Source organism: Embiotoca jacksoni, unplaced genomic scaffold (genome assembly GCF_022577435.1).
Source record: "Embiotoca jacksoni isolate LCO1_2020_lvr unplaced genomic scaffold, fEmbJac1.0.p SCAF_20, whole genome shotgun sequence".
NCBI lineage: Eukaryota > Metazoa > Chordata > Actinopteri > Embiotocidae > Embiotoca > Embiotoca jacksoni.
In genome coordinates this window covers 3,844,086-3,862,279 of record NW_027185341.1, presented here as the reverse complement: position 1 = coordinate 3,862,279, position 18,194 = coordinate 3,844,086, and the positions used below count along the sequence as shown (strand labels likewise).

At 47.3% G+C, this 18,194-nt stretch overlaps 1 protein-coding gene across 1 annotated transcript; it reads left to right on the top strand.

The window, feature by feature from the left end:
• The first annotated feature begins 1,370 nt into the window (after window positions 1–1,370).
• On the top strand, window positions 1,371–17,875 carry prr12a (proline rich 12a). The gene is given in 16 exon segments (XM_069155703.1): window positions 1,371–2,716; window positions 4,740–4,897; window positions 5,322–5,483; window positions 5,781–6,375; window positions 6,377–10,457; window positions 10,734–10,958; window positions 11,113–11,842; window positions 11,953–12,461; window positions 12,700–12,816; window positions 13,027–13,160; window positions 13,787–14,262; window positions 14,352–14,471; window positions 15,032–15,129; window positions 15,663–15,794; window positions 16,292–16,387; window positions 16,525–17,875. Coding segments are annotated over 16 exon segments (7,851 nt in total). The 5' UTR covers window positions 1,371–2,633; the 3' UTR covers window positions 16,660–17,875.
• Window positions 17,876–18,194: the final 319 nt, after the last annotated feature.

The window sequence follows — 18,194 nt, the reverse complement described above, 5'->3', positions numbered from 1 at the left end:
AGTTAACTCCAGCTAGTTAATTTACATGCGTGTAGACTTTTACTGAACACAAAAGGTGGTAACATCATCAAAAAATATTACAAATACCCGTTTCCTTATCAGAATAAATAATAAAATAAAAAACTTAATGTTATGGAGATTTTGACAATGCTAATACTTGATTCAACTTGATTGAAACATAGCACTAGCATGGCACAATCGAATGGCAACACCCATCCTATTTTATGATAATATATAGAAAATCAGAAACAACTTCCTATGTTTTGTTTACTCTGTGAGATACAATAGGGAAATACTCCCATGAGTTTATTAGAAGTTAGAGGTCTTCACGCTCCAAGGCTAACTGATTAACTACCCTTTTTCAGATGCAGTCACAATATTATTTTATTATGAACAGATAAGTAAATGGCTCAGCAAGGGCTTGGCTGGATTTAAAATTTATTTTCAAGGAACATCTTCCCAAATTTGCACTTTAGTGTCAACAATTACACCCCATTGATAATGACACAGGGTAAAATGTGTCATTATGGTTGATCCGGAAGTGCTTAAAATGCATCAATATAACACGAGAAGTACCGGCATGATGTCTCCACTTTGCATTTTAGAGATTATTGCAGGTCAAAAGAAGGTATGACAGAACATGGGAAATATTTTGTAACCCATGTTTTTGCATCCATAGTGCAAAAATGGAGTATTTACAGTGTTCCACTTACAGAATGTAAATTCACCACTAGAGGGCAACAGACACTCATATACAAACAATGAAAAATTTCTGGACAAATAAGCCTCTGGAGAGTGTATCATTATTAAACAAAGGGGATCACATTTACACTCAGCGGTGTGGACTAATTAAGATGTCTAGTCAACCTTTTTTGTAACACTTTTTTTAAATTTTCTTTTCCACCTTATCGTGTTTGTTCGTCGGTGGATGTGTGCTGTTTGAGACAATGACAGGTTGATAGTATGACAGTCAATTACAGGGTGGCAGAGAACCGTGATCAAGAGCAAGGCACCTCTCTGTCTCAGCACCCGGTGATCAGTCCTTCTTTAATGACTATAAAATCCAGCGTGCCATCTGCTGGCGTAAAAAATGATATGCATACGGGGTCAGTCAGACAGGTTCTCCAAATAATAAGACACGCAAAAAGGTCTATGACAAGCATTGGTGTGTTTAAGACGTTTGGGTGCAATACTATGATCACAGGCAGCCTAAAGTGATCGATTGTTGAATTAAGCATCTGATTGGAAACAGGAAATGTTTATGTCTGTCAAACAAGCTGCTATAATTCGGATGTGCACAAGTGATCGCTGAAGGCCCATAAATCTGGTTATTACTGGATTTTTTTTGGCACTCGAATGCGTCTTAGCAAATCGCTGCGTTCAGGGCGAACAGGTGACTATTTTATGTAAATCAATAAGGTATCGATAAGACGAAAGTCTGGAAAAGCGAGCAGGGCCGGTTAGCAGACTGAAGGGCCGATGAATGGAGGTCACCGCAGACACTGAGTGAGTGTCGGCGGTGAGACACAAGAGAGACAGAGAGAGAGACAGAGAGAGAGGGGAGGACGGACAGCGGCGAGCCGCCTTCAAAAATGGCGTCTCCGGAGGAAAATGAGTAAAAAAAAATATTAAAACGCGGCCTGCTTTCTTTTTACACTTCCTCCTTCGGCTTTTTTTTTTGTGAGGGTTGTTTTTTTTGTTTTCTTTTCTTTTCTTTTCCGTACTCCTGTTGATATTTCTCCAACGTGAGCAACCACGTCGTCGCTTTTACTTGAATGACCCCGAAAAAAAAAACAACCAAAAAAAACCAAAACAACCAAAAACAACCGAGAGTATTTTTTTTTTAAATTTTTTTTTTTTTTTAGGGGGAAATAAAAGCAGCTGTTTTATTTTGATGCGTCGTTACTGACAGCTAGCATCCGCTGCTAGCCTTACAGCTCTGCTCCGGACAGGAGGGGGAGGAGGAGGAGGAGGAGGAGGAGGAGGGGGACGATTTGCATGCAAAGGAGGAAAAGAAGAAGAAGAAAAAAAAAAAAGGATTTTTGTTGTTGTTGTTGTTGAAACTGGGGATTTCTCCGCTCGTCCGTGGGGGAGTGATCGCTAAACACAACGTGGCCTGTCGATCGCAATCTCTTTTTTTTTTCTAGCGCTAGCAGCGAGCTGTAGCCTGAAGAAAGGGGAGGAGAGACGGGGCGAAAAAAAGGGACGCATTCAAGTCAAATGTTTATCAGCAATTCGCCCATCACCGGCCAAATCCGCGGCATCTCTTCATCATGACCGGGACCGATTTCAGGCGAAATCTGCGTTCGTGGAAATGATAGACGTGAAAGGAAAAGGAGAAAGCCTGGCTTTTTTTGGAGGTGGCTGGATTATAAACCCGTAGACCCCCCTCTTTTTGCATCCAGCTTTCTCCTCCTCCCCTCCATTTCTCTTTCAATATGCTGTTTTCCACTCCTGAGGACTTGCTTATGAAACCGGGGAAAATAGCCTGAAAACGAGAACGGGAAAGACTGGATTTCTTCTTTCTTTTTTTTTTTTTAATTATTATTATTATTATTATTATTATTATTCCCGTGATCTGCCCTGCGACGTCGCTTTCATCCTCATCGCACACACTGTTACCGACACATTAAATGGATAGAAATTACCCGGGAACAGGATTTGGGGATTTGGGCGCAGGAGCAGGATGGAGTTACGAGAGATCGGCAAAAGCAAGGTATGCATTGGATTCAGAGACAATGTGCATGCATCACTGGTGCTTTTTTGCAGGGCACGATGTGACCCCATGTAAACAAATTGTCGCCGTCGGCTTCATATCTAGCGCCATGCCTTTGCCATTATGTGTAGTGCATTGTCATCCGAACAGTTGCATAGTAATAATCTTATAAACGGGGATGGATGAGTGAGTGTCGTGGGGGTGGGCGGGGTGGAGAAAGGAAAAGGTTGGGGATATGAATTGAATGTGGTTGACAGACGTGGGGTTTTTTTTTTTTTTTTTTTTTTTTTTGGTAGATAGACCTGGCCGGGTGGGGGAGGGTGGTGGTGGTGGTGGAGCTGGTGGGGGGGTGTCTGGAGTATCTCCATAGGAATTATTGTTCCCTGTGTGTGCCTGGACAACAGACCCTGAGAGATGAATTCACGAGATTGATAGGGAACTGCGAGGAGTGCAGACGCAGCAAACCCCACCACCACCACCACCCCCATCACAAGCAAGCCCCCCTGACAGATATCAACAAGATGAAGTGATGCATATTCAACCGAGAGGATACATTTAAACTGAAACAAGTCGCTACATTGTAAAGAAAACAGGAAATCTTTTAAGTACACAACAAAAAAAAGACAAGAGATTTTGGCTGCATCTTGTCCAAAGCGTGATCCAGATAATGTGGTGGTGGCTTGTGTGCTCATTTACATAATGAAATTTGTGCCAAATTCCTCTTGCAACAACAACAAAAAAAATAATGAAATGATCATAATAACAGTAAAGCCAGGTTGAATGAAGGTGGTGATGAGTATCGCCTGGACTGTGTAAGATAAAACACTGCCTTTTTTTTTTTTTTTTTTTTTTTTTTAATTTTTTTTTTTTTTTTTTAGCCTCAGTTTAGCCTGCGAGCTAGCGTTATGCTGCAGGGAAGTCAGCCGAGGCCTGTGCACGCTAACGGCACAACCTCTCTTGTAGTTGTGCATATTGTGATATTTGAACTCCGATTCAGCTGCCTTGTTCACACTCAAAAGCCACCGTGCCCATTTTTTTTTTTGGGGGGGGGGGGGGGGGGTGAAATAACATTGGGGCTAACGAAACGTGGCTAGTTGCTGGTGTTCGCACGCAGCTTTAGCATGCATTTGCGTCGCCTTGCACCACCCAGCTGTTAGCTCCATCAACATAATGAGCGGTAACAGGAATATTCATGGTTTTGTATTTGGTAAAAAAAAACAACTGAGGAAACTGTATTCCCCCCCCCCCCCACCCCCACTTGGCCCAGTTCTGCTCTTTGGTTTCCAATGCTTTATTTATACGCAGGACTGGCCTTGCAGTTTGGGCCTAGTCCCTGCATTTCTACCGTAGCTTACTGTGCAGTTGCTGCCAGGCGGTGCTTACCAGCAAGCAGAAGAAAAGCGAGCACGTTATCTGGCCAGCCAGGCAGCCAACGCATTTCAGCTGTCTTTTGTAGAGCAAAAAAAAAATAAAAAAAAAATCCTGCAGCTGGAAACTCTTAAAGAGTTGGAAAAGGAGTTAGTTTGAGGTGTACGTTTTCAAATGATGTGCTGTTAGGTCTCGTGGTTCAATTGTAATCACTGCAAATTAAGCATCCCTTTTATTTGTGCATGCTACTTGTACTGTTGGTTTGAAAAGATTTTTTTTTTTTTCCTTTAGAAAAATGTACTTTGGTACAATGACCAAGTTTGTAATTCTTAAAGAATTAATTGGACTCATCAGTGATTTTTTTTTATTTTTTTTATTTTTTTTTTTTTCACTTGTAGGCTACTGCTTAAATATGGAGACCAAACTAATATACAGCCTGATGTTGACATGGGATGTGTGGATTTTTTTTTCTTTTTTTTTTAATTAAAAAACAATTTACTTGCATGTCAAATATTGTGTCTTTTAAAAGTGACTCAAGCTCTTTTGAGTCTTTTCTCAAGGGTCACATTTTGGTAACAGATTAGGTTTATGCAAATGTATCCTTGAAATTAATGACACTTCACTATCCCCCACTCCCCCTTATTTTTTCCTCTAGTCTTGTATACGGGAGTTCCCGATCATCACACCCTGAGTCTGAGCTCCTTCACCGACAAGCCTACGCCACCCCACACCCCCTGCAGGGCTATGCCACCAATCACCACCCAGGGAGCTCTGGCCAAGGCGGGGCTTGGGGAGCAGCTGGACGGAGTTTGGGTAAGATAAATGTCATACCTTCCATGTCACCAACATAAGGGGCCCCGGCAATGAATTATTGTGTCTGTCCATGCTGGCCATGGTAGATGATAGTCATTGAAAAATGTGCGCATTATAGCTCAATTGAGTCAAAGCCCTGCATCGGAAAACCAGAGTTCCTTCTCCTACAGTTTTGCCAGTGTCTCATGGATTGTTTTTAGCAACAGTGATTCATGTACCGATAGGTACACAAGGAACTTCTGACATTCTGTTGCAGCAGGCTCACGAAGTAATCTTAGAGAGGTTGAAGAATAAGTCTAGATCCCACAGTTCTTTCTGTTATGTATTTTTTTTCTTAATATGTACACGTGTGCAACTAGTTGTCGATATTTGCATTCCTAATCAATTTATCAATTTTCATTGTTCTGTATTTTCCTTCCTAAAGGTCTGTCGGGGCTTTTCGACACTGGCCTGCACCATGCCAGCCCCTCTGCCCCTGACGCCTCGGTCATGAATCTGATCTCAGCCTTGGAGTCCCGGGGTCCCCAGCCTCCACCCTCCGCCTCCTCCCTTCTCTCCCAGTTCCGCACGCCTTCCTGGCAGACAGGTGGGGCTGTGTTCGATCTTCCCTGATGTGTTGACATTCAAACAGGCCCAACAGTCAATATGACATTTAAAAAAAAAAACTCCCAATGTTTGGCTGCATTGTTATTCTGACGGTGTTAGCATGTGTGCATTTTCATAAAGAATTTAAGCATTTGATTGTACATGTTGATAGTCTCCCTTTTGAATACTTTTAAACGTTCTTTCTTGTTTTCATAATTCATTTTTAGTAGATTTTTAGATTTAAATGAGAGCTTGATGGTTACTGAGTAATTTTGCAATGTCTTCCTTTTCCTAACAGCGATGCACACGCCTGCTCCTCCTGAACTATTCATCTCTGGAGCCCTTCCTGGCTCTGGCTCCTTCCCCTCCTCCTCGGCTCTATCAGCCTACCAACATCCAGCATCCTTCTCCAGCCGCTCTTTCCCTGCTGGCTCCCTTTCCCTCCAGGACACACCCACGTTTAGTCCCACATCCAATGGCCTGCTCTCCCCACATGACCCCCTAATACACATCAAAGCCCCTTCCCAGTCAAGCCTGGGTTTTGATAGACTCCTGTCCTCACAGGGTGCTGCTGCGGCTGCCTACAGGGGCAGCCAGGATCCAACGGGTGCCACATCAGCCCAGGCGTCCTCTGCCAGGCACCTGCAGTCACACCAGTTCAACCTGCTGTCATCACAGCTACAGGATCAGTCCTCCCAGCTGTATAATCCATCGGTGTTTTCCTCAGCCCAGCCCCAGCCTCAGTCCCAGTCCCAGTCTAACTCAGCTCAGGAGAGGGCCGTGCCCCGGCAGGACAGTGTTATCAAGCACTACCAGCGGCCCACGCCAGCTCAGTCGCAGCTCTCGTCCTCTGCAGCCCACTCTCTGCAGCACTACCTCAGCTGTGGAGGGGCGGGGGTACCAGCAGATTGCCACCCACCACAGGCATGCTGGCCTCTCTTGCAGCCCACTGGGTGACCAGAGCCCCTCATCTGACCACAAGCCCCCCTCTCGCACTGAGCAGTATCGTCCAATCATCCAGCCCCCCTATTCCTCTTCCTCCTCCTCCTCGTCTTCTTCCTCAGCCGGGAAAGGTACCAAAAGCAGCTCCAGCAGTGGCTATTCTTCTGGCAGTTCGGCGTCATCCTCAAGAACTCCTCACACACCCCCTTCTGCTTCCTCTACCTCCTCTTCCTCCTCTTCATCTTCTGCCACCTCTGGAGCTCATCCTTCCAACTCAATACCTACGTCCAGCTCCAGTGCAGCTCCTTCCAGGCAGCAGCCACCCCCTCAGCCGGCTCCGCCTCCCCCGGCTCCTCAGCAGCAGCAGCAGCCCCCTGCCACTTCCTCTTCAGCTCCCCAGTCTCTCCCCAAATCCTGCCTATCGGGCTATGGCTCTCCTGTGCCCCCAGGGAAGACATCCAGCTCTGCTCTTACTGGTCAGACCCCACCCCAGCAACAGACACAGTCATATTCCCCCAATCAGCCCCCTCCATCCCACCTGGCTCAGTCCTACGGAGGCTTCAGTTCACCACAAGCCCAAGACCTGAGCTCAGGTACCGGTGGCAAAGGCTATGGGAGTTTAGGAGGGCGAAGCCAGTCATACTCCACTGATATATATGGAACTGATTCTGCTTATGGATCACTCCCCTCCTCTCTAGGTGGAGCTGGAAGCCCATCACTAGGCTACGGAGCCCCAGGTCACTCACCGGCCCTTTTAAGATCAAGCGGTTCATCGGGTAGTGGAGCATCCGGAGGAGGAAGCAGCAGCGGCACTGGGAGTGGGAACTCTGGGTCAGGAGGAGGAGCAGGAAACAGTATGACCAATGAGAGAGGCGGAGGAGGTAGTGGTGGAGGGTCTTATCATATTCCAGACTCCAGCCCTTCCCCATCAGGCAACTCAGGCATCATCCGTCCGGGGTTGCACTCCCCAGTGCCCACCTGCCCCACTCAGTCTCCAGGCGGTGCAGGCTCGAACAAATATATTTCCTCAGTTCTCTCTCCCACTTTTCTAGCCTCCCCACAGGCCTTCCCCGACACCAGAGGCCCCAGCTCCCAACCTCAGTCCTACCACTCCACCTCCTCTAAAACAAAGGCGGACACTTCCATGCTAGGCGTGGGCTCTCAGAGATCCCAAGAGGAAGTAGATGACGACGATGAGTTCTTGATTCAGCACCTGCTGCAAGCCCAAGCAAGTCCTTCTCCTCAGGCTGCTCATCATCATCCTCAACAGCAACCCCAACAGACATCTCAACAAACACAACCTCAGCCCCAGTCAGTACCCCCAACCAGTGATTCAGGCAAAGGGATGAGCTACGACATGGGTAAGACTTCTGAGGAGAGGTACCACCCCCAGAGTGTCATACGCACCCACAGTGCCACATCCACTGCTGGAGTGGGAAATGCAGGTTCTGGAGGGTCCATCTCAGGGCTTGAGAACCAGTTGGAGATGTCGCTAAAGAAACAACAGCAACAACATCAACAACAACATCATCATCAACAACAACAGCAGCAGCAGCAAAGGAACGAGCGATCTGTTGGAAGCAGCAGGAGCAGTGGAGGGAGAGGCAGCGCTGAACAAGTGCACTCCCACCTCCATCACCACGACAGCCTCGGCTCAGTTGTCCACTATGGCCGGGGTGACCCGTATTCCCAGCATTCCCTCGCTCCCCAACACTCCTCACATAGTCAGCATGTATCCTCACACTCGCAGATACCACCCCACTCCCAGATGGAGCTCCAGAAGAAGCCGCAGGAGCGTGCAGAAATTCCTTATCCCCGGAAAACCCCAGAGGTCCAGCAACAGCATTCCCAGTCTCAAGCGGCCACGTCCCTCATGGACTCGCCCACCGATCAGTCCCGTCAGCCGCCACACCTGCTCCAGTCAGTGCTGTCCCACACCACCCGCAACAAACTGGAGCCTCATCGGCAACACCAACAGCATCACAAAATGGACTCCCACCAACCGCATCAGCAACACCCAAAAATGGACTCTCATCAGCATCAACAGCACCATAAAATGGACTCTCATCCCCAACAGCAGCAGCACTCTATTAGCCAACAACAAGCTGTGATGGAAAGCGCTGGTGGGAGACTCGGCTCAGGTAAACATCAGGCTCAGTCGCAGTCCCAAACCACCCAGCTCCAGCTTCAGCTGCAGTCCCAAGCTTTGGAGGTGGCAGCAGCTCACTACAACCATGGGCCACATCAGCACGAGCAGAGCCAAGTTAAACAAAGCTCGGTGGTCTCCTCCTTGGACATGCTGGAGCGCTCCCTTTCTCAGACGTCCAGCACAGACGTTGCCGTCGCAGAAGACAGACATGGTGGACCAGGCAGCGCAGGAAGGAGCGGAGGGAGCAGTGAGCGCCACAGGCAGGAGCAGCAACAGCAGCAGCAGCAGCAGAGGCAGCATCCACCGCACCATCAGCCGCAGCAAACCCACCACTCGCAGCAACACTCGGCCTCTGAGCTCCACTCTTTCCTTACAGAGCCCGATATTGGCTTGTCCACCCCGTCTCACATGCACCATCTTTCGCAGCACCACGCGCAGCAGCAACAACAGCAGCACCCGACTTCCCAACACCAACAAACCCACTCTCACCACCCTCACCCTCACCACATACCCCCACCTCCTACTTCAGCCCACTCGCAGTCTCAGTCTGACCCGCAGCAGCCGCTCACAAGCCAGCTCACCCCTCAGCAGAGCCAGCTGGACCAACAGCGCTCAGACCAGCACCAATTTGACACCGTCAGTCCAGTGGAGAAAGCAGACCAGAACCAACAAAGTAATCGCTTTGTACCCTTAACTTCTATCTGTTTCCCAGACTCCCTCCTTCAGGACGAGGACCGCTCCTTTTTTCCAGGAATGGAAGACATGTTTTGTGCCGAGGACTACAAGTCCAGCTGTGCTGGTGGTGCAGGACCGGGGCAGGAGGAGATGAATGAAAGCCACACCGGGCAAGAGGGAATGGACTCTATGAAAAATGCACAGAGTGCAGGTGGAGCTGGGGGAGGTAGTGGAGCTAGCTATGACATAATGGGTCACCATGGTGGAGATCAGGGTTATGAACCATACTGCCATGGCCTGGAAGAACCCAGCAACAACACCATGACTCTGGATCTAGACTCCCTTAAAACGCATGAGCTTCCTTCCACTGTCAACACCGAGCAGCTTGGACTGATTCAGTCCCAGGCCCCAGCGATGGGTATGGGCTCCAATACTGCTGGTCCAAACAACTCTGGAGCCAAACTGTCCTCTGGGCCTGGAGGAACTAGCACAGGAGCTGGTTCTGGAGGCCTCCAGTCTCCGATTTTCTGCTCATCACGTCCTAAGAAGCTCCTCAAGTCCAGCTCTTTCCACTTGTTAAAGGAGCGCAGGGATCCCAACACACTGCCTAAGAAAAGTTACGCTCAAGAATACGAGTTTGAAGATGATGAGGATAAAGCGGATCAGCCAGCTGACATCCGGTTGAACAGTCGGAGGCTCCCGGACCTATTGCCAGATTTGGTGTCCAGCTGCAGAAAGGGAGGAGGAGGAAGTGGATCTCTCAGCCCTTTAATGGGTGACATTGATTTCTACCACTCCTCTGGCTACTCATCTATGGGTTCACACTCCCTTATGCCTCCAGATGTACCCAAGAAGAGAGGCCGGAAGCCCACCAGGCCCAAAAGAGAGGGTCCCCCGAGGCCAAGAGGCAGACCTCGCATCCGCCCCATGCCTGAGCCCTACACCCCACGAGGCATGCTGGGGGAGATGGGTGGAACAACAGTAGGCGGGGGATTCACCGTGGAGGGACGAGGAAGGGGTCGGGGCCGCGGAAGCCGAGGCAGAGGAGGAAGGAGGGAGGATATGTACATGGAAATGAGCGGCAAGGAGCAGGATCAGATGCACCACCATCACCTCCAGCAGCAGCAGCAGCAGCAACAGCAGCAGCAGCAGCAGCAGCTCCATCACCAACCCCAGCAGCAGCAACACGAGCCTATTCCACCTCTCAAGGTCAGTTGCATTCTGTCAAAAAAAGGCTTGGGAAGTTTTGAACACAGGTTAGATGCTAATAAATGTAAAAACAAACGGCTAAACGCGTCCTGTGGTAGCCTTTGCAAAACCACAGATAAAAGAAACGTGTCATGTTTTGCTCAGCCTCTTTATCAGCTTTGTTAAAATGCGAACATTTTAAAATGAATGAATCTTGGCTTTCTACACTTTCCGATATATCACTACATCCAGGCAAAAACCTTTTTAATATTTCTGTTGTCTTTTGTTTCGTTTCAGATCAAGTTACCAATCGGTACCCTGTCCTCCTCCGATGCCTTGCTGAGGACAGACTCGTTGTCTGGCACGGACCCTGCTTTGTCAGACGGCTCAGTTGGCTCAGCTCCCTCCCTTGGTTTAAGTCCTGGACCCCCCTGCAGCACTGAAAGCACCAGAAGTCAGGACAAGAAACAGAAAAGCCAGATGATGAGTGAAGGAGTGGATGAAGAGGGGCTGGAGGAAAGGGTAACGGCTACAGGATTATATCCTTGCTACGCTGAGCAGAGAATGCTTAAAATTGCATGAGGCTGAAATTTAAATGGATATAATTCAAGCTCATGGCTTGATAGTTGTGGAGGTATTTGAACTTATTTAATTCTTTCTTTTGTGTTTCTCCTAGGGGGATGAGAAGGACTCTGAGTCCAAAGCTGGTTTCGTCGCTTCATTCTTGGACTTCCTCAAGACAGGGAAGAGACCTCCAGGCTTGGACATCTCACCGGGAATGGAACCAGACAATGGCGAAACTTCACCTTGTAAATCGGGGGGTCTGCGCCCACTGTCTCCCGCACCTCCTCCTCCGCCGCCGCCACCTCCATTCGGGGATGGCGAAGGGAATGGGGGTCTGGCTCTGGGCAACTGCCCCAGCCCCAAGCGCTTAGAAGACGAGCTAAAGAGGAACTTGGAGACATTGCCTTCTTTCTCCTCCGACGAGGAGGACTCTGTTGGAAAGAACCAGGACCTGCAGAAGAGCATCTCCTCGGCCATTTCTGCTCTGTATGACACTCCTCAGCTAAACTCAAACATCCAGACCCCGCTACCTCCTTCACCTCCTCAGCCTCAGACTCAGCCCGCTCAGGGACCTCTGACCCCCACACTGCAGCCCCCCACGCTTAGCCCACAGCCTCCCATGCATACCCCCCACCCTCAGCCCCAGTCCAACGAACCGGACATCCTTCAGCCAGAGGACGGACACATGGCCGAGGACAAGGAGGAGGAAGAGGAAGAGGAGGAGGAGGAGGAAGAGGAGGAGGAGAATGAGGAGGAAAGAAGCACAGGAGGGGATGAAGAGAGCGATGTAACGGAAGAGAGAGAACCACAGCTGGAAACCCTGGGTGCCCCGAAGCTTGATGGTAAGACGGGGAGTTGGCTTGTTGGCTTAAGAAAATTAATATCCTATTATGCATTTATAAAAAGATCATTTTTGTTTAAATTTGCTTTTCGTGTCCCTCTTTTCATCTAGCTCCTCTCCCCGAAATTCCTGCAGAACCCGCAACTCCTGAACCTCCATCTGCCCCTCCGTCACCTGCCTCGTCCTCCTCTCCTTCTCATTCCCCCCTCCCTCCGCTCTCCCTCCCCTCCCCCTTACCGCCGCAAGAACAAGAACAACAACAGGAGGACTCTCAGCCTCCGAGCCCTGTCGCTCCCACCTCCTCCTCCTCCCCATCACCTCCTCCCCCCCCTGCCACTGTCACTCAGCCTGCCACTCCTCCTCCTCCGGCGTCCCCTCCTCCTCCTCCTCTTCCCCCGCCTTCAATACAGAAGGAGTCTCCCATGCCGTCCCCGGAGTCCCCCGCGTCTCCCGAGGAGCCGCCAGCTCCCAAGATCACCTCGCTGCACCTCGCCCAGAAGCAGGAGGATGCCGCCATTGTTGGGGAGAGTGAGGAGGACGAGAGCGAGAGCGGAGGGGAGGGCATCTTCAGAGAGAGGGACGAGTTTGTGGTGCGCGTGGAAGACATTCGAACTCTCAAGGTATTTATGTGTACGGTGTATTGACAGTTGAGAGGAATTGCATCAGTACGTTAATGCTTACGCTGCTACGTAGGTGCGACTGCAGGCTAAAGATGAGTCTCGTCTAAGATTTTGTTAAAGCCGATAGAAAAAAAAAAGCAAAAAAAAAGCAACAGGTGCTATGTTTTGTAATGAGTTTAATCAGTTGCTGTAAGTCATGCGGGTTATACTGAACTGTGTGTTACGTGTTTGGGCGCAGCTGGCCCTGCAGACGGGCCGTGAGCCTCCACCCATCTGGAGGGTGCAGAAAGCCCTGCTGCAGAAGTTCAGCCCAGAGATCAAAGATGGCCAGAGGCAGTTCTGCGCCACAAGCAATGTGAGTTCACCTCAAGCCCTCAGTGACCTGACTACACCTACAAACTGTCATGTTTGGATGCTTTTCACAGCTCCAGCTTTAACATAAAATACTCTGGCATATGCTGTACTGTATACGTAATAGACCATATTGGCGCATTATTGTCAAACTGTTGACACTCAAAATGTTGCTGTTGTATAATTAAATCTTTGTCCTCCTTTTTTGCCTCAGTATCTGGGCTACTTCGGAGATGCTAAGAGGAGATACCAGCGAATATATGTCAAGTTTCTGGAGAATGTCAACAAGAAGGATTATGTGCGAGTGTGCTCTCGGAGACCATGGCGCAGGGCCACACCTGCTCTCAGGTAACAACATTTTTCATCCTAAAAAAACCTTATAATCCATAATGAATTGAAACTTACTACAAGAGATCCCAGCTGAGCACTGCACTAATAGGCTGTTATTACAAGACCCAAACTCACTGTGTGAATAGATAGGGTCTGGACATGCTTCGCTGGGGTGGACGTAGACCTCGGGTCTCTTTTGAAACTATTAGAGAAGTCTTTTAACCAAGCGGTATTGAGCACCATCGACGTATGTTGCGCGACAAAACTCTCCAATCGCTACCCTCCTCCAGTGTGAGCAGAGTGGAATACCATGTTGGTAAACGGCCATTTCAGGTTTTTAAGGAAAATTTAAGGATACGCGGCTATAAGGGACATTGTTCTTGCTCCAGCTTCAATTCTTTGTTATTTGCTAGCATTGCTTCAACTTTTTGTGTCGCTGCATCAAGATCCACCACTGTCGCCATTGTTAGAACTGCATTGAGAAACAAACACTTCATCAACGTCACCGCACTAACCCATCCCTGCTGGTCGGCGATGGGTTCGCCCGGTTTGCTCATAAGTGAAGATTAGATGAAGTCAAATGTTACCGCTGCGGTGGATGAGATTGATTTCAATACAGGAACTTAATTTCTGTATGTCCACAGACGGCAGTCCGTCCCCAGAATGGCCTCCCCTCCTACCACCCAGGTGCCACCGAGAGTCGTGGAGAAAGAGGAGAGAGTGGCTCCACCAGTCCAGCGTGAACAGAGGGAGAAAACAAGAACGGCAACCACCACAACAACAACGAGAGAACAACGTGAGAAAAAGGAGGCTCCAGCTGCTGTGCTCAAAACCAAGGAGAAGGAGAAGGAAAGGGAGCCGGAGAGGGAGAGAGAGAAGCGAGTGCAACCGCAGCAGGAGAAAACGGAGAAACGTGGTGGGGCAGCAGAACGAGGTCGAGCGAAGGAAGACAAGAAAGCACTGGAGAGGAAGGAGAAGGAAAAGGCTGAGCGACCACCCAAGTCCAAGCCCGCCAAAGTGAAGGCGGAGCCACCGCCCAAGAAGAGGAAGAAGTGGCTGAAGGAAGTGCCCTCATCTTCGGACTCTGAATCATCGGATGAGGCGCCGAGTGAAAATGAAAGTGAGTTTTCTTCACGTTTCCATTTTTATTGAAGCGAGATTGTCGGCGGTCCATTGATTAGTTTTAAACTCTGGTTCTCGCCCACTCAGTGCCGGTGAAAGGCGGCGTGAACAACCGTGCCATGAGGGAGATGTTCAGGAGCTACGTGGAGATGCTGGTTAGCACTGCCCTGGACCCCGACATGATCCAAGCCCTGGAGGACACAGACGGTGAGAACGGCACACAGCACACACTAACCTTCCCCCGAAAAAAATGTAATTACCGGTTAAGCTTTTAAAAATGACGCGTAGGAGACAGGAATAGATGGAAAAAAAGCTCAGAAGCGGCCTGTTGTAGTGCGAGAAAGTCTCCGTAACCTAACCAGACCAGCCTGTCTGGGAGCAGGTTTTCTGCAGCTTTCATTTAAACAGTTGCATTGAAGCATTTTGATGGTATTTTCAATAGCGGGAAGTTGGGGCAGGTTGAATAAACAACACCGCCACTGACAAGCATCAGCTGCCAAGTTTTAGGTCAAAGCGTCCAGCTGGACAAACTGCCCTCACAACAGGAGAGGACTTGTTGAGCAGCCCTCATGCATATTAAGATGAATCTTTTAATAGTTTTTGAAATCCAGACAAACAAGGTGTGACGGGTTGGAGGGAAGCCCTGGGAATGCTGATAGAACAGCAGCCAGAGAGAGCCGCTTTGAATTTGCCCTTGGTATTAAAATGATTGGCAGCTATATGAATGATGACTAATGAAAACCTCCTTTACCTTGATTGGCCGTCAGATGAGCTCTACCTCCCCCCGATGAGGAAGATTGACAGCATCCTGAGCGAACAGAAGAGGAGGCTGATGAGGAGAGTCAGCATGAGCTCTCAGCACCAGGTAATCTGCCTCCAATGTGCCGCTTCTCTCTCTCTGCTCCTTTGGACTGAAATAAAATCTTTGATTGTTTTTTTTCACACTGTTTTTTTTTTTTTTTCTTCATTTTCATGGATTGTTTTTTTCTTTTTTATATTTGTGGTGTAGGAAACAAATCTACTGTGAAATGGCACAGTTGTGTTTAATAAGAACAATACTACACTTGTTCATAATCTGTATCATTAATGTAAGGATTCCAATGCAGAAACAATCAGTAGATAAATTAGTTAATTAGTAAATAGAAAAAATGAATTGATAATTGATTAACTATTTAAAGCATTTATTAGGAAAGAATGCCAAACATTTCTGTCTGGTAATTTGATCTTTTTTGTTGTTGTACCAAATGAGAAATAATCAGCGTATTTATCCACTCAAACTGAAGTAAACAAATTTTGCACTTCTATTTTTTTAATTTTTTTTTTTAATATTTGTTGTTGTGCAATTGTAATGTGGCTGTTTCTAACTCTTTCCCTCCTTTCCTGCCTCTCCCTTGACAGGAGGTCCTGCACGCGTATCCCCAGATCATTGTTGACCCCCTGGACACAGGAGTGGTGAGGCTGCGGCTCAGCGGTGACGCTTACAACCGCAAGACCCTCAACAGAGTCAAGAAGACCCTGCCTAAACCACAGGTAGGCAGCGGTGACGAGTCACTGACGACCCTTCCCTGTTTAGTTATCACCATTTTAAAGAAAATACCAAGGAGTTTACTTTTAGCGTTATACCATCTTGGAAATGTATTTAATGGGTCCTGAAATAATCATCATACAATCTACATACAGTGCCAGTTGGAAGAAACTTTCAAGCTATGACCAGGTGATGCTGACATATGTGGATCACGTAAAATAGCCCCAAAATAGTACAAGTCAAACGGTAGAAAGTGTCAACACTGTACTGTGGCATGAGGAGAAAATAAAGGCACTGAAACCACTGCATTGACAAAATTAACCATCACTATAAAGGATGGGTGACAGAGACACCTGCTGCAAGTTTCCAAACCTGCTCCACTTTCGTTTTTTTTTGTTGTTGTTTTTTTTTTAAACCTGTAACTGAAACCTGTAACTTTTTTCTTTCTAAATCTTAAATTTTTTCTTTTTAATCCAATCATAATCTGATTTCTTTCTTCCAGGACCTTAAACTGTCATCCGAGTCATACCGGATCTACAGTCTCTACCACTCCCTGCATCACTATAAATACCACACCTTCTTACAGTGCAAGAAAGAGGTAAGCAGGCCCGTTCCCTGTATACATCCATTTAAATGTGAAATCATCTTGGAGCTCGAGCTGCCATATGCTTTTTTTTTTTTGGCGTAGCGCCCACCTCAGTTCGGTCACAGTTGTCTGTGTTTTCACTGTTCCAGACCAACACCATAGAGCAGGCAGCTGAGGACCCAGGCCAAGAGGAAGTGGTGCAGCAGTGCATGGCCAACCAGAGCTGGCTGGACACCCTCTTCAGCTCCTTCATCGAGCTGCTCACGCTCGGCACCAAAGCCTGAGTCGACCGTATAAAGAGACAGACAGTGAATTAAAAGTAAGAGGATTTAAAAAATAGAAAAAAAGAAAATACAAAAATGGAACGAGATGGATCCTACTGTACAGCCCCCCCGACCCTCTTCAAATCTCTAAGGCCCTAGATGAACACAAGAGGGTCCGTTGATGTGACCTCGTGGCCTCTGTTTTTTTTTCTTGTTGTTGATCAATGACTAAAGAAACGTCTTACTTTGTGAGAAGGGGACCCCACCGGATTCGGGGTCACCGGAGGGTCAGGAGGGAACTGACCATTGTTGAAAAGGGAGAGAGAGAGGTGGAAGGACGAAGAGGAGGAGCCGCAACGCCAAGTCAACGGAGGAGCCACTGACATCTTGTTAACTGTGTGTCAATAGTTCAAAGAGAAACTATTACTGCTTAGTTTTTACATAAATTATTTTTTGAAAAGACTAACATCAGCTGTTGGCTTTTGAGAAGAGTGGGAGAGGGTGAGAATGCTTTTTAAAACTGCGTGTAGAGTGTGCTGTGAGCAGCGTGATCATGGACTCGTCCACGGATGGAAACATGAAATGTGTTAAATAAATGCTCTCTTGTTTCTCTCTTAATTCTGTGCTATGTGAAGGGCAGCACCAGTCAGCTCTGTGATAATATATAAACACATTTTTATTATTTATATGAGGAGGTTTTTAACTTAAACTCTCACAAGCGCTGGTTTGCTGCCCTAACATTTTAAAAACCTTTTTATTTTCCACAGGTTCAGTATACAATCATAACCCACATATCCAAGTCGTCTTCCCCTCTATACAAAAGAACAGACATTGAGACAGAAATATTGTATCAAATACAGTGGGTGTAAAATAAAAATTTTAAAAAAGGAAGAAAAGGAAAAAAAAAAGGAGAATGGCAAAATCTATTTGAAACTTAACATTGTTGTGCTTCAGTTCAATCATCAGTCATGCAGGTGCAAAGAAAAAGAAGTAAACTATCCATTTCCCATGTGGGAACAAGGAGTATAAATAAGTAATATTTAAAGAGGAAATAGTCATTTCATTTTTATCATTTTGATGTTTGTGCATACTATGACTTATTTTGAAAACAATCTAATTTTCCATAAAAAAGGAAAAAAAAGATGTGTAAATATTGTACAGTTCTTGATGAAATTCTTTGTCCTTCTGTACATTAACTCTCCTGTATTTGAGAAACAAATAAAATCTGCAAAGAACAAATGCTTTCATTTCTGTAATGTGTGTGTGTGTGTGTGTATAGTCATATACATCCACCTTTGTGAGGACATGACTTCCCCATTTTCTGGGGAATTAAGTTAAATCCTAGCGTTTACACCCCCAAAAAGCCTCAGAGGGCATCTTGCTCGGGACCCCCAGAGTCTAGGATCTCCACTGCCAGCATAATCTCCCCCCAATTATTGATTTTTTTCTTTTTAATCAGGTAAAAGCTCCAGAGGTGCTCTCAAGAATGAACTGAATTTATTCTTTGTATAATGACATAGCAGGCACACGATATTATTATGCTTGTCTTAAAACGT